The sequence below is a fragment of the Oncorhynchus clarkii genome, chromosome 21 (genome assembly GCF_045791955.1).
Source record: "Oncorhynchus clarkii lewisi isolate Uvic-CL-2024 chromosome 21, UVic_Ocla_1.0, whole genome shotgun sequence".
Lineage (NCBI taxonomy): Eukaryota > Metazoa > Chordata > Actinopteri > Salmoniformes > Salmonidae > Oncorhynchus > Oncorhynchus clarkii.
The window spans coordinates 51,160,647-51,178,146 of record NC_092167.1 but is presented as its reverse complement, the minus strand read 5'-3'; the positions used below and the strand labels follow the sequence as shown (position 1 = coordinate 51,178,146).

At 44.3% G+C, this 17,500-nt stretch overlaps 1 protein-coding gene across 1 annotated transcript in view; it reads right to left on the bottom strand.

Annotated features, from left to right (window-relative positions):
- LOC139379520 (TXK tyrosine kinase) overlaps nt 1-17,500 on the bottom strand; it is a 32,260-nt gene that overhangs the window by 10,794 nt on the left and 3,966 nt on the right. The window contains exons 6-10 of the mRNA XM_071122338.1: nt 16,861-16,915; nt 16,638-16,717; nt 9,908-10,032; nt 9,741-9,815; nt 292-463 (exon numbers count right to left, since the gene is read on the bottom strand). Coding sequence (XP_070978439.1) covers nt 292-463; nt 9,741-9,815; nt 9,908-10,032; nt 16,638-16,717; nt 16,861-16,915 — 507 coding nt within the window. The remainder of the gene's footprint in view (nt 1-291; nt 464-9,740; nt 9,816-9,907; nt 10,033-16,637; nt 16,718-16,860; nt 16,916-17,500) is intronic.

Here is a 17,500-nt window from a genome sequence, read left to right as displayed (position 1 = left end):
TGTGTTTGTGTCTTTAACAGTGTGTATGTGTGTGTGTCTCTCTCTCTGTCTCTCTGTCCGTGTGTGTGTGTCTTTATCAGTGTGTATGTGTGTTTGTGCCTTTAACAGTGTGTGTGTGTGTGTGTGTGTCTTTATCAGTGTGTGTGTGTGTGTGTGTGTGTGTGTCTGTCTTTATCAGTGTGTGTGCGTGTGCGTGTGCGTGTGTGTGTGTGTGTGTGTGTGTCTTTATCAGTGTGTGTGTGTGTGTGTGTGTGTGCGTGTGCGTGTGTGTGTTACACATGTTCTACTCACATCATAATCTTAGCCTCCTCTATGAAGTCTTCTTCGTGCATGGCTCCTTCGTTGATTGTTTTGATGGCCACCTTACACAGAGCTCTCCATTTCCCCAGCCTCACCAACCCAAACTGACCACAACCCAGCTCCTTCATTACAGTCAACTCACTAGGGTCAATCTCCCATTTCTCTACAGGGAGGGATTGAAAGAGGGAGAGGGGGAAAGAGTGACAGATCAGAGGTTTACATATTTTTTTTTACATTTAAAAAACATTTTATTTCACCTTTATTTAACCAGGTAGGCCAGTTGAGAACAAGTTCTCATTTACAATTGAGACCTGGCCAAGATATAGCAAAGCAGTGCGACACAAACAACAACACAGAGTTACACATGGAATAAACAAACATACAGTCAATAACACAATAGAAAAGTCTATATACGATGTGAGCAAATGAGGTAAGATAAGGGGGTTAAGACAATAAATAGGCCATAGTGGTGAAATAATTACAATTTAGCAATTAAACACTGGAATGGTAGATATGCAGAAGATGAATGTGCAAGTAGAGATACTGGGGTGCAAAGGAGCAAAAAAATAAATAACAATATGGGAATTAGGTAGTTGGATGGGCTATTTACAGATGGGCTGTTTACAGATGGGCTGTTTACAGATGGGCTGTTTACAGATGGGCTGTTTACAGATGGGCTATGTACAGGTGCAGTGATCTGTGAGCTGCTCTGACAGCTGGTGCTTAAAGTTAGTGAGGGAGATATGAGTCTCCAGATTCAGTGATTTTTGCAATTTGTTCCAGTCATTGGCAGCAGAGAACTGGAAGAAAAGGCAGCCAAACGAGGAATTGGCTTTGGGGTGGCCAGTGAAATATACCTGCTGGAGCGCGTGCTGCGGGTGGGTGTTGCTATGGTGACCAGTGAGCTGAGATAAGGTGGGGCTTTACCTAGCAAAGACTTATAGATGACCTGGAGCCAGTGTGTTTGTGTCACGCCCTGACCTTCAGGGTGTGATTTGGGGTGGGCATTCTATGTTTTTGTTTTCTATGATTTTGTATTTCTATGTTTTGGCAGGGTATGGTTCTCAATCAGGGACAGCGGTCTATCGTTGTCTCTGATTGGGAACCATACTTAGGCAGCCCTTTTCCCTCCTTTCAGTGTGGGAGGTTAACTTTGTTTGTGAGCCCACAAGCTTCACGGTTGTTTTTGTATTGTTTATTGTTTATTGTTTTTGTATTGTTTATTGTTTATTGTTTATTGTTTATTGTTTTGGTATTGTTTATTGTTTATTGTTTTTGTATTGTTTATTGTTTTTGTCGGCGTCATCCTAATAAAAATGAATACGTACGCTCACCACGCTGCGCTTTGGTCCAGTCGCGAGGGCCAGCCAACGAGAGCATACAGGTCGCAGTGGTGGGAGGCATATGGGGCTTTGGTGACAAAACGGATGGCACAGTGATAGACTACATCCAATTTGTTGAGTAGAGTGTTGGAGGCTATTTTGTAGATGACATCGGCGAAGTCAATGATTGGTAGGATAATCAGTTTTACGAGGGTATGTTTGGCAGCATGAGTGAAGGATGCTTTGTTGCGAAATAGGAAGCCGATTCTAGATTTAATTTTGGATTGGAGATGCTTAATGTGAGTCTGGAAGGAGAGTTTACAGTCTAACCAGACACCTGGGTATTTGTAGTTGTCCACGTATTCTAAGTCAGAACCGTCCAGAGTAGTGATGCTGGACAGGCGGGCAGGTGCGGGCAGCGATCGGTTGATCGGTTGAAGAGCATGCATTTAGTTTTACTTGCATTTAAGAGCAGTTGGAGGCCATGGAAGGAGTGTTGTATGGCATTGAAGCTCGTCTGGAGGTTTGTTAACACAGTGTCCAAAGAAGGGCCAGAAGTATACAGAATGGTGTCGTCTGCGTAGAGGTGGATCAGAGAATCACCAGCAGCAAGAGCGACATCATTGTGGTATACAGAGAAAAGAGTCGGCCCGAGAATTGAACCCTGTGGTACCCCCATAGAGACTGCCAGAGGTCCAGACAACAGACCCTCCGATTTGACACACTGAACTCTATCAGAGAAGTAGTTGGTGAACCAGGCGAGGCAATCATTTGAGAAACCAAGGCTGTCGAGTCTGCCGATGAGGATGTGATGATTGACAGAGTCGAAAGCCTTGGCCAGGTCAATGAATACGGCTGCACAGTATTGTTTCTTATCGATGGCGGTTATGATATCGTTTAGGACCTTGAGCGTGGCTGAGCTCGGAAACCAGATTGCATAGTGGAGAAGGTACGGTGGGATTCAAAATGGTCGGTGATCTGTTTGTTGACTTGGCATTTGAAAACTTTAGAAAGGCAGGGCAGGATGGATATAGGTCTGTAGCAGTTTGGATCTAGAGTGTCTCCCCCTTTGAAGAGGGGGATGTCCGAGGCAGCTTTTCAATCTTTGGGGATCTCAGACGATATGAAAGAGAGGTTGAACAGGCTAGTAATAGGGGTTGCAACAATTGCGGCGGATCATAAGGATTGGAAAAGAGAGAGTAAGAGGCGGGGAGAGAGACGTTAACGTGTTGACAGGTGCATGTCAATGTGTGTATTTACTGTCTGTAATGAAAGTGTGTGTGTGTGATATGTGATAAAGTGAAAATCTGAGGTACGCACCAGAACCTAGCCCCCACCAGACCCTAACCCCCACCAGACCCTAACCCCCACCAGACCCTAACCCCCACCAGACCCTAACCCCACCAGACCCTAGCCCCCACCAGACCCTAGCCCCCACCAGACCCCCCACCAGACCCTAACCCCCACCAGACCCTAACCCCCACCAGACCCTAGCCCCCACCAGACCCTAACCCCCACCAGACCCTAACCCCCACCAGACCCTAACCCCCACCAGACCCTAGCCCCCACCAGACCCTAACTCTAACCAGACCATAACCAGACCCTAACCCCCACCAGACCCTAACTCTAACCAGACCCTAAACAGACCCTAACCCCCACCAGACCCTAGCCCCCATCAGACCCTAACCAGACCCGCACCAGACCCAAACCAGACCCTAACCAGACGCTAACCAGACTCTAACCAGACCCTAACCAGACCCTAACCAGACCCAAACCAGACCCTAACCAGACGCTAACCAGACTCTAACCAGACCCTAACCAGACCCTAACCAGACCCAAACCAGACCCTAACCAGACCCACACCAGACCCTAACCAGACCCTAACCAGACTCTAACCAACCTGACCCGCTAATATAGAAAATGCCTGTTGGCTACAGTCAGAGATGACGGAACAATTTTTTGACAGGGGGTGCAGGATTTAGTTTTGCCTATAGATATATTTCTGACACTTTGGTAGGCTATTTGTAAGTCAACTTATAATTATATAATTAGATACATGCAGATTCCCTGCTGTTATATTTTACCCTAGAATACTAAATTAACTTCTTGAATCTACTTGAGACGCATATGTCTCAAGTAGGCACCTGGAAATGCAAATGCGCTACGCTAAATGCTAAATGTACTCGTTAAAACTCAAACCTTGATCAAAATTCACAAGCAGGGTATTGAATTAAAGCTACACTCGTTGTGAACCTAGCCAGCAAGTCAGATTTTTAAAATGCTTTTCGGCGAAAGCATCAGAAGCTATTATCTGATAGCATGCACCCCCCAAAATGCCAGCTCGACACGTAAACAACAGATTTTGCGATAGCCGGCGCTACCCAAAACGCAGAAATAAAATATAAAACATTCATTACCTTAGACGAGCTTCTTTCTTGGCACTCCTATATGCCCCATAAACATCACTATTGGGTCTTTTTTTCGTTTAAATCGGTCCATATATACCCAAAATAGCTTTGTATAGAAGTTGTGTCATTCAGAAAAAATCATCGTTTTTAAACGCTGCGTAATTTTTTAAAATTAAAAAAGTCGACGATAAACTTTCACAAAACACTTCGAAATCCTTTTGTAATCCAACTTTAGGTATTAGTAAACGTTTATAATCTATCAAAATGATTACAGGGCGATGTCTCTTCAATAGGTCCTCACTTCAAAAACAATGCAATCTGATCTCTCCCTAAACTGCATCCGGGTGAAGACTGGAAAACTGGAGGTCAGACAGATGTATTTTCCAACAATTAATTCAATTGAAAATTAGTACAATGGCGCCATCGTGCGGAATTTGTATGAGGTGCAGGCAAATTCCCATTAAATTCTGTTCTCTTTTAACAACTGGTGGAAGTGACTTATGGAAATTATTTTTTGCTTTCAGAGAGCAGTTTTTCTTGCGTTTTTCAATGAAACACACGCTCTGTTATAGTCACAGCCGTGATTTAACCAGTTTTAGAAACTTCAGAGTGTTTTCTATCCACACATACTAATCATATGCATATACTATATTCCTGGCATGAGTAGCAGGACGCTGAAAAGTTGCGCGATTTTTAACAGAATGTTCAAAAAAGGAGGGGGTAGGATGAAGAGGTTTTAACTATTGCTCAACATCACTTCCTGAGTCAAGATCACTTCCTGAGTCAAGATCACTTCCTGAGTCAAGATCACTTCCTGAGTCAAGATCACTTCCTGAGTCAAGATCACTTCCTGAGTCAAAATGCAAGCCGAGATCTACCGCTCTGATATTTTAAAAACATTATCACCTCATAGTGGCTATGCTCAGTAGGCATTAGGCCCAATACATTATCACCTCATAGTGGCTATGCTCAGTAGGCATTAGGCCCAATACATTATCACCTCATAGTGGCTATGCTCAGTAGGCCTTAGGCCCAATACATTATCACCTCATAGTGGCTATGCTCAGTAGGCATTAGGCCCAATACATTATCACCTCATAGTGGCTATGCTCAGTAGGCATTAGGCCCAATACATTATCACCTCATAGTGGCTATGCTCAGTAGGCATTAGGCCCAATACATTATCACCTCATAGTGGCTATGCTCAGTAGGCCTTAGGCCCAATACATTATCACCTCATAGTGGCTATGCTCAGTAGGCATTAGGCCCAATACATTATCATCTCATAGTGGCTATGCTCAGTAGGCATTAGGCCCAATACATTATCACCTCATAGTGGCTATGCTCAGTAGGCATTAGGCCCAATACATTATCACCTCATAGTGGCTATGCTCAGTAGGCCTTAGGCCCAATACATTATCACCTCATAGTGGCTATGCTCAGTAGGCATTAGGCCCAATACATTATCATCTCATAGTGGCTATGCTCAGTAGGCATTAGGCCCAATACATTATCACCTCATAGTGGCTATGCTCAGTAGGCATTAGACCCAATACATTATCACCTCATAGTGGCTACGCTTGAATTTCCCTGCCAATGTTGCTCTTCTCAGACCATTTAGAAATGACATATTTATATTATAAGATTGTAGGTGTAAGATCAGCTGCCTCTCACTCGGCTCACCGTCCCTCCTCTCTCTCTCTCTCTCCCTCCGCTGAGAAAAGGGGGACCGTCTTCCAGCTGATGGCGAAACTTAAGCCGCACTGCATTATTTCTGCCTCATGCACCAATTCATGATGTTACTTATATGACCAGAAAAAAATAAAAATAAATATAGACACAATAACAAAGAAAGCTTTTTCAAACGTGCATTTATCAAACTGTTGAAGAGTGTTGACAGGGGTGAATAACAACTTAAACATCAACTTACTCATAAAACTGCGGATCTTCGCTGTATTCAACGAGGGTCTCTCTAGTCATGGTTTTTGAAAGTCTTGCGATCGAGGCTTCTTTTTACAGTATTTGGGCGGAGGAACCTGTGCCGGCCGACGCGGTGATCTGAGCTACCTGATTGGTCTGCGGCAGACTAATATGTGCACTTGATTTACTCGCCGGGTATTGCGGAGTTCTACCTTCAGACACATGAAATGGTTCCAACATGGAAACAGTTTGGCCTCCCGGCGCTTAGGGCTGCTGAATCAAGTGTGCCTATCGACAACATCGCGGAACAACGTACAGTAACAGGAACGAAAAGCTTTGTCATTGTTTGTTTTGGTTTTTTTTTTACAGACATTTTTAAGGTGATCGACTAGGAATGGCTTAGATATCGACCAGTCGATTGGTGACCACTGTTATAAATTATTATGAATAAATGCTTCAATCTCGTTGACGTCAAGTTTTATCTGACATCTCTGCTTCGGAGCAAAGATGTTTAACTCAAAAAAACAAAACAAAAAAATTTGAAAGATTGTCTGTGCAAAACGTCCAAATGACATCAGTTTGACCGGTTGTAAGGAAATAGAAAGCTGTGAAAACAACCCAACGTATTTCTGATAGATTTCAGTTCTGCTTGGATGCGTATTTTATGTGGTTGAACTACTATCAGCTGTTATGATGCTGATAAACACAACAGACGGTCCCTACCTGTGGTTGAACTACTATCAGCTGTTATGATGCTGATAAACACAACAGACGGTCCCTACCTGTGGTTGAACTACTATCAGCTGTTATGATGCTGATAAACACAACAGACGGTCCCTACCTGTGGTTGAACTACTATCAGCTGTTATGATGCTGATAAACACAACAGACGGTCCCTACCTGTGGTTGAACTACTATCAGCTGTTATGATGCTGATAAACACAACAGACGGTCCCTACCTGTGGTTGAACTACTATCAGCTGTTATGATGCTGATAAACACAACAGACGGTCCCTACCTGTGGTTGAACTACTATCAGCTGTTATGATGCTGATAAACACAACAGACGGTCCCTACCTGTGGTTGAACTACTATCAGCTGTTATGATGCTGATAAACACAACAGACGGTCCCTACCTGTGGTTGAACTACTATCAGCTGTTATGATGCTGATAAACACAACAGACGGTCCCTACCTGTGGTTGAACTACTATCAGCTGTTATGATGCTGATAAACACAACAGACGGTCCCTACCTGTGGTTGAACTACTGTCAGCTGTTATGATGCTGATAAACACAACAGACGGTCCCTACCTGTGGTTGAACTACTATCAGCTGTTATGATGCTGATAAACACAACAGACGGTCCCTACCTGTGGTTGAACTACTATCAGCTGTTATGATGCTGATAAACACAACAGACGGTCCCTACCTGTGGTTGAACTACTATCAGCTGTTATGATGCTGATAAACACAACAGACGGTCCCTACCTGTGGTTGAACTACTGTCAGCTGTTATGATGCTGATAAACACAACAGACGGTCCCTACCTGTGGTTGAACTACTATCAGCTGTTATGATGCTGATAAACACAACAGACGGTCCCTACCTGTGGTTGAACTACTATCAGCTGTTATGATGCTGATAAACACAACAGACGGTCCCTACCTGTGGTTGAACTACTATCAGCTGTTATGATGCTGATAAACACAACAGACGGTCCCTACCTGTGGTTGAACTACTATCAGCTGTTATGATGCTGATAAACACAACAGACGGTCCCTACCTGTGGTTGAACTACTGTCAGCTGTTATGATGCTGATAAACACAGCACCTCTACAGACGGTATCTAACTGCTCATTATCATTCTCTCAAGATGCTGAAAGAAATTAATCATATTTCTCCACTCCTGTTCCAGTCAAAATGTTGCCTACATTTGATGTTTAAGTTTACGGCAATAAATTAAGTTAATATTAAGGCTATGTGAGAGGTTATAGACCCTACAGTAAGGCTATGAGAGGTTATAGACCCTACAGTAAGGCTATGAGAGGTTATAGACCCTACAGTAAGGCAATGAGAGGTTATAGACCCTACAGTAAGGCTATGAGAGGTTATAGACCCTACAGTAAGGTTGTGAGAGGTTATAGACCCTAAAGTAAGGCTATGAGAGGTTATAGACCCTACAGTAAGGTTGTGAGAGGTTATAGACCCTACAGTAAGGCTATGAGAGGTTATAGACCCTACAGTAAGGCTATGTGAGAGGTTATAGACCCTACAGTAAGGCTATGAGAGGTTATAGACCCTACAGTAAGGCTATGTGAGTTATAGATCCTACGGTAAGGCTATGTGAGTTATAGATCCTACAGTAAGGCTATGAGAGGTTATAGACCCTACAGTAAGGCTATGAGAGGTTATAGATCCTACAGTAAGGCTATGTGAGAGGTTATAGACCCTACAGTAAGGCTATGAGAGGTTATAGACCCTACAGTAAGGCTATGAGAGTTATAGATCCTACAGTAAGGCAATGAGAGGTTATAGACCCTACAGTAAGGCTATGAGAGGTTATAGACTCTACAGTAAGGCTATGAGAGGTTATAGACCCTACAGTAAGGCTATGTGAGAGGTTATAGACCCTACAGTCAGTGTCCAGATTTCAGTTTCTGTTTATTTTCAACTATCCACTTCACAGCTTTTCTCTTATTGAATTTAACTCCGACATTGTCCTTTTAGGAATAACTTAAACTTTTTCTGCCAGTTCCCAAAAGCGTGTAGGCGATTAGCGTGTAGGCGATTAGCGTATAAGTGTTTAGCATGTAGGCTATTAGCGTGTAAGCATTTAGCCTGTAGGCTATTAGCGCGTAGGCGATTAGTGTGTAAGCATTTAGCCTGTAGGCTATTAGCGTGTAGGCGATTAGTGTGTAAGCATTTAGCCTGTAGGCGTTTAGCGCGTAGGCGATTAGCATGTAGGCTATTAGCGCGTAGGCGATTAGAATGTAGGCTATTAGCGTGTAGGCGATTAGCGCGGAGGCTATCAGCGTGTAGGCTATTAGCATGTAGGCGATTAGCGCGTAGGCTATCAGCGTGTAGGCTATTAGCGTGTATGCTATTAGCGTGTAGGCTATTAGCACGTAGGCTATTAGCACGTAGGCGATTTGCCGCGAGTAAAGTTTGGCCTTAAAGCTTACGCTGATGCACTAATATCAGAGAGCTTAAAAAGAATGAAAGAAAAACCTCAGTGTCGCCTACTGAAGTACGTTGCACAATAATTATACATTTGTGGATGTTTATTTATTTCTCTTTATTCAATCCTGCTCTTCATCCAGAAAACATTACATGACCCTAAACCCCCCCGGACTGGTGTGTGTGTTTTAGAGTGTGTGTGTGTTTTAGAGTGTGTGTGTGTTTTAGAGTGTGTGTGTTTTAGAGTGTGTGTGTGTGTGTGTTTTAGAGTGTGTGTGTGTTTTAGAGTGTGTGTGTGTTTTTGTGTTTTAGAGTGTGTGAGTGTGTTTTAGAGTGTGTGTGTGTGTTTTAGAGTGTGTGTGTTTTAGAGTGTGTGTGTGTGTGTGTTTTAGAGAGTGTGAGTGTGTTTTAGAGTGTGTGTGTGTGTGTGAGTGTGGTTTAGAGTGTGTGTGTGTGAGTGTATTTTAGAGTGTGTGTGTGTGAGTGTGTTTCAGAGTGTGTGAGTGTGTTTTATAGTGTGTGAGTGTGTTTCAGAGTGTGTGAGTGTGTTTTAGAGTGTGCGAGTGTGTTTCAGAGTGTGTGAGTGTGTTTCAGAGTGTGTGTTGACTGACCTGAGCTGAAGCCTGGTGTAGCAGGGACACATCTGCCCATAGGTCCTACTGCATACCTTAACCTGGTCACCAGACCTGCACACACAGAGGGCGAGAGGGAGTGTGTGTGTGTGTGTGTGTGTGTGTGTGTGTGTGTGTGTGTGTGTGTGTGTGTGTGTGTACTCTACCTGCGGCGTTGTGGTTGTGGTACTCTATGAGTTCAGGTATCGAGGTGAAGATGTGCTTCTCACAAAGATAGAAGCTTCCAGAATCATTGAGCTTTATCTGGTAGTGTCTGATACCACCGTTTATACTAAGGGGAGAGAGAGGAGCAAGAATAGTGGGAGAGAGAGAGATAGAGAGAGGGAGAGATAGAGACAGGGTTGGAGAGAGAGAGAGAGGGAGGGATGGATGGATGGAGAGAAAGAGAGAGAGAGAAAGAGACAGCAGAGCGCAGAGCAGAGGTCACGATCAGATGAGCTCTTGCATTTTTCAGCATTTTCTTAAAAAAAGATAGATTTAGAGTTAGATAAACTTGGATGTTTTGTCAGGAACACATACAGGATTCTACCCTCTACAACATAACCCTCACTTCAAATCAAAACTCAAAACCTACAACCTGATTTTGGACGGAATTACGGAATCACCTGGAAGGTTCCCAACTATCAAGGATTATTATTCTATACAGCAAATTCTCTGGAAAACAACAGAAACCTGAAAACACCACCCAACCTGGAACTGAGTGAGTCAAACAGTCTACCCCAACCAAATGGAGAGGCCTTAGAAGCTGCCTCCCGCTGTTCAGAGGTAATTAAAATACAGTACCCTGTGTATGTAAAGAATGATAAGGCAAGAAAAGACCACAAGAAGAAGCTCCTTATGGAAAATCAAGAGATACTTTTTGCTGACTATTACAAAAATGGGAACATCAGCAACCTCATCTTCAACACAAACCATCCCCTGGCATGGCACAGTGCTATATTAGCACACTACCCCTCTGTTAAGAGAGGGGATGTTAACGAGGGGTGGAAACTCAGGATACTAGACAACGAGGACTCTGAGTCAGCTAATATAAACCTCTATAAGTCTGGAACATAATGGTACAGGGTAACCCCAAACAGTTTCAGATGGACTTTCACCTAATTAAAGAATTAGCTCAGCAGGAGAAGCTCTCCCTTGAGAAAGATACCCCCACCCCGAGCGGGTCAGACCAGACCTCTTCATTATATAACCCCACAGACGAGCCACCCCGAGCGGGTCAGACAAGACCTCTACATTATATAACCCCACAGACGAGCCACCCCCAGCGGGTCAGACCAGACCTCTTCATTATATAACCCCACAGACGAGCCACCCCCAGCGGGTCAGACCAGACCTCTTCATTATATAACCCCACAGACGAGCCACCCCGAGCAGGTCAGACAAGACCTCTACATTATATAACCCCACAGACGAGCCACCCCCAGCGGGTCAGACCAGACCTCTTCATTATATAACCCCACAGACGAGCCACCCCCAGCGGGTCAGACCAGACCTCTTCATTATATAACCTCACAGACGAGCCTCCCCGAGCGGGTCAGACCAGACCTCTTCATTATATAACCCCACAGACGAGCCACCCCCAGCGGGTCAGAACAGACCTCTTCATTATATAACCCCACAGACGAGCCACCCCCAGCGGGTCAGACCAGACCTCTTCATTATATAACCCCACAGACGAGCCACCCCAAGCGGGTCAGACCAGATCTCTTCATTATATAACCCCACAGACGAGCCACCCCGAACGGGTCAGACCAGACCTCTTCATTATATAACCCCACAGACGAGCCACCCCCAGCGGAAAGTTAACCTCCCAGCACGGAGTACTACTCCCTTATTGAAATGAAGTATAAATTCACCCAGCTGGAGGTAAGGCAGGTGGAGCTGGAACAGCAGGTGATTACACTTCAGTCAGCACAGACCCAGACAACAGTCCAGCACAACAACACCATCTTAACCAGACAACAGTCCACCACAACAACACCCTCTTAACCAGACAACAGTCCATCACAACAACACCCCCTTAACCAGACCCGGAGTGCTGGAGGTGGAGAGAGACATATCTGCACTCTGGACAGTGGTGAGACAACTAGAAACAGGAGAAAGAGCAGGAGCAGGAGCAGGAGCAGAACAGAGCAATTGAGGAGAGGATCAGACTGCTGGAGGAGAGGTTGAGGGGGACGGAGGAGAGGTTGAGGGGGACGGCGTGTGACAGAGAACAATCCACTAGAGAGGTGGCCACCCCCACAGAGAAGCCAGCAGAACAGCCCACCTCAGCACCCAACAAAAGTCTCGACACCACAGCAGAACAGTCCACACCAGACCCTGACCATAGAGTCGACATCACAGCAGAACAGACAAATGAAGAACCCCAAGCCCAGCGGCTCTCACCCCCTCTGAGCACCCCCCCTGTCAGCCACCCTGATAGCCCTTCTGACAACCCCCCCACACCCACTGAGGACAAACACAAGACACATATTGTACTCCTTATGGACTCAAATGGGAAATATATAGAAGAAAAAAAACTTTTCCCAAACAAAGTGTGTCTAAACTCTGGTGTCCAAACACCTAGCGCGCCCTCGACCTTCTGTCTGAGGACCAACTAGGCTCACCCAGCCACATAATAATACACACAGGCACAAACGACCTGAGAGCACAGCAGGAAAGAGTGGCCACAGCACTGAAGGGAGTGATTGAAAAGGCTTCTTCTACTTTCCCCAATGCACAAGTGGTTATCTCCACCCTGCTACCACGAAAAGACTTCCACCCTGCCACAATACAGCGGGTAAACGCAAGTATTTCCCGTGACTGTGCCTCAAAACCAAATGCTTTCCTGGCCCACCACTCCACCCTGGACTTGAACAGCCTCTATGACCAGGTCCACCTCTACAAGGCAGCAGTGCCCACCTTTGCCCGGACTCTAAAGGACATCGCTCTCAAACGTATCCCCAACACTTCACACAGGAGAAACAGATCAATAGACACCCCACCCAGACCAGCGAGACACTCTCCCAGACCTGTGGGACCCCCCCCCCCCCCCCTGGACCTACACATAGAGGACCCACGCCAAGAGGAATTACATCCAGACCACAGCACCCCCAGACACATCCACACCCCCACCCCAACCAATCAACACCCCCCCACGTCAACCATGCCCACACCCCATTTAGGCCCCCTCAGATCAGACCTATGCCCCTCCTGCCCACCCCATGCACCCCACCCCCGCAAAGAGGGCCTCAATATGGAAGTCACACATACGCCTAGGTAGTGAGCGGGAAAACAGGCCCAACCCCCACTCTTACACTCGCCCAAGCCAATGGCATGTACCAGATGCTCAGCAGGCTCTGCTCATACTTACTGGCCTGAGGCCAAACCACGACCAACAACATTGGACACTTTATGGAACACAAAGCCTTCACTATATCATCCTGGAATATCCAAGGCCTGAGGTCATCTGCCTTTGGCCTAAAGAGCAGGAACCGGGACTTCACCAAAGAAATCGGTAATACAGACATTGTCATCCTGCAAGAAACCTGCTATAGAGGAGATGGACCCACTGGTTGCCCTCTAGGATACAGAGAGCTGGTAGTCCCATCCACCAAACTACCAGGTATGAAACAGGGAAGGGACTCAGGGGGTATGCTAATTTGGTATAGTGCAGACCTAACTCATTCCATTAAATTAATCAAAACAGGAACATTCTACATTTGGCTAGAAATTCAAAAGGAAATGATCCTAACAGAGAAAAATGTCCTCCTGTGTGCTACGTATATCCCCTCACTAGAATCCCATACTTTAATGAAGACAGCTTCTCCATCCTGGAAGGGGGAAATCCATCATTTCCAGGCCCAGGGACATGTACTAGTCTGTGGTGACCTAAATGCCAGAACTGGACAAGAACCTGACACCCTCAGCACACAGAAGGACAAACACCTGCCTGCAGGTGACAGCATTCCCTCCCTCATATGCCCCCCTAGGCACAACTATGACAACATAACCAACAAAAACAGGTCACAACTCCTGCAGCTCTGTCGCACGCTGGGTATGTACATAGTCAATGGTAGGCTTCGAGGGGACACCTATGGTAGGTACACCTACAGTGGGGCAAAAAAGTATTTAGTCAGCCACCAATTGTGCAAGTTCTCCCACTTAAAAATATGAGAGAGGCCTGTAATTTTCATCATAGGTACACTTCAACTATGACAGTCAAAACGAGGGGAAAAAATCCAGAAAATCACATTGTAGGATTTTTAATGAATTTATTTGCAAATTATGGTGGAAAATAAGTATTTGGTCACCTACAAACAAGCAAGATTTCTGGCTCTCACAGGCCTGTAACTTCTTCTTTAAGAGGCTCAATACCTTTTTTGCCCCACTGTATACCTCATCTCTTGGCAGTAGTACTGTAGACTACTTTATCACTGACCTCAACCCAGAGTCTCTCAGAGCATTCACAGTCAGCCCACTGACACCCCTATCAGACCACAGCAAAATCACAGTCTACTTCAACAGAGTAATACTCAATCATGAGGCATCAAAGCCAAAGGAGCTGAGTAACATTAAGAAATGCTATAGGTGGAAGGAATGTCAAATGGAAATCTACCAAAAAAGAATTAGGCAACAACAAATTCAATCCCTTTTAGACAATTTCCTGGGTAAAACGTTCCACTGTAATAGTGAAGGTGTAAACTTGGCAGTAGAAAATCTTAACAGTATATTTGACCTCTCAGCTTCCCTATCAAATCTAAAAATCTCAAATAGAAAACCGAAGAAAATGAACAACAATGACAAATGGTTTGATGAAGAATGCAAAAATCTAAGAAAGAAATTGAGAAACCTGTCCAACCAAAAACATAGAGACTCAGAAAACCTGAGTCTATGCCTTCACTATGGTGAATCACTAAAACAATACAGAAATACACTACGGAAAAAGAAGGAACAGCATGTCAGAAATCAGCTCAATGTAATTGAAGAATCCATAGACTCTAACCACTTCAGGGAAAATTGGAAAATTCTAAACAAACAACAACACAAATAATTATCTATCCAAAATGGAGATGTATAAACCACTTCTCCTATCCTGTTTCTATAACAGAGAACAAACAGCAAAAACATATACATGATCAAATACAAATCTTAGAATCTACTATTAAAGACTACCAGAACCCACTGGATTCCCGAACAAACTGGATTCCAGAACCCACTGGATTCTCCAATTACCTTGAATGAGTTACAGGACAAAATAAAAACCCTCCAACCTAGAAAGGCCTGTGGTGTTGATGGTATCCTCAATGAAGTGATCAAATAATACAGTCCACAAATTCTAAATGGCTAAACTTAAACTCTTTAACATCGTCCTCAACACTGGCATCTTCCCTAATATTTGGAACCAAGGACTGATCACCTCAATCCACAAAAGTGGAGACAAATTTGACCCCAATAACTACCGTGGGATATGCGTCAACAGTAACCTTGGGGAAATCCTCTGCATTATTATTAACAGCAGACTCGTACATTTCCTCAGTGAAAACAATGTACTGAGCAAATGTCAAATCGGCTTTTTACCAAATTACCGTACGACAGACCACGTATTCACCCTGCACACCCTAATTGATGAACAAACCAACCAAAACAAAGACAAAGTCTTCTCATGCTTTGTTGATTTAAAAAAAGCCTTCGACTCAATTTGGCATGAGGGTCTGCTATACAAATTGATGGAAAGTGGTGTTGGGGGTAAAACATACAACATTATAAAATCCATTATAAAATCCATAAAATCCAAATCAGTCATAGAGCCCATTGCCCGTTATGGTTGTATGGTCTGGGGTCCGCTCACCAACCACTTCACAAAATGGGACAAACACCAAATTGAGACTCTGCAAGCAGAATTCTGTAAAAATATCCTCAGTGCACAATGTAGAATACCAAATAATGCATGCAGAGCAGAATTAGGCCGTTACCCACTAATTATTAAAATCCAGAAAAGAGCCGTTAAATTCTACAACCACCTAAAAGGAAGCGATTCCCAAACCTTCTATAACAAAGCCATCACCTACAGAGAGATGAACCTGGAGAAGAGTCCCCTTAGCAAGCTGGTCCTGGGGCTCTGTTCACAAACACAAACAGACCCCACAGAGCCCCAGCAGCACAATTAGACCCAACCTAATCATGAGAAAACAAAAAGATAATTACTTGACACATTGGAAAGAATTAACAAAAAAACAGAGCAAACTAGAATGCTATTTGGCCCTAAACAGAGAGTGCACAGTGGCAGAATACCAGACCACAGTGACTGACCCAAACATAAGGAAAGCTTTGACTATGTACAGACTCAGTGAGCATAGCCTTGCTATTGAGAAAGGCTGCCGTAGGCAGACATGGCTCGCAAGAGAAGACAGGCTATGTCTGCCCACAAAATGAGGTGGAAACTGCACTTCCTAACCTCCTGCCCAATGTATATTTCCCTCAGATTACACAGATCCACAAAGAATTAGAAAACAAATCCAATTTTGTTAAACTCCCATATCTACTGGGTGAAATTCCACAGTGTGCCGTCACAGCAGCAAGATTTGTGACCTGTTACCACAAGAAAAGGGCAACCAGTGAAGAACAAACACCATTGTAAATACAACCCATATTTATGCTTAATATTTACTGTTAATTTGTATTGTTTATTTCACTTTTGTATAATATCTACCTCACTTGCTTTGGCAATGTTAACACATGTTTCCTATGTCAATAAATCCCCTTGAATTGAATTGAATTGAAGAGAGAGAGAGAGAGAGAGAGAGAGAGAGAGAGAGAGAGAGAGAGAGATGGGGATTGTTAGGGATTGATTTTCCACATGGTCCATATAATGTATTTATTAAAGGTACTTACCCCAGAGCTTTAGTGAACACTGAAACAGTGTAACAGCTTTGTTGACTCGACTCCCTCACCACAAACCCTCCCTCTTTAGCCTGTAGAGATTAAATGAACAATTGTAGAATATCTACAGATTTACAGCACAGGAGAAACAGATAGACAAGCAGACTACCTGACTAACAGATAGTCTGGCTAATTGATTGATTGATCGAAGAAAGAACAAAACCCGGACTGGAACCTCCTGTCGTAGCAGCTGTTCAGCCTCTGATCTGGTGATGCTCTGACAGTACCACCTAGAACGGTGGAGGAGAGAACGCTTTACTGGACTGCAATGCTAAGCACTAAGGAAGTATCTGTGTAGTACTGGACTGGGTAAGTATCTGTGTAGTACTGGACTGGGTAAGTATCTGTGTAGAACTGGACTGGGTAAGTATCTGTGTAGTACTGGACTGTGTAAGTATCTGTGTAGTACTGGGCTGTGTAAATATCTGTGTAGTACTGGACTGTGTAAATATCTGTGTAGTACTGGACTGCAATGCTAAGCACTAAGGAAGTATCTGTGTAGTACTGGACTGTGTAAGTATATGTGTAGTACTGGACTGGGTAAGTATCTGTGTAGAACTGGACTGGGTAAGTATCTGTGTAGTACTGGACTGGGTAAGTATATGTGTAGTACTGGACTGTGTAAGTATCTGTGTAGTACTGGACTGGGTAAGTATCTGTGTAGTACTGGACTGTGTAAGTATCTGTGTAGTACTGGGCTGTGTAAGTATCTGTGCAGTACTGGGCTGTGTAAGTATCTGTGTAGTACTGGACTGGGTAAGTATATGTGTAGTACTGGACTGGATAAGTATCTGTGTAGTACTGGACTGGATAAG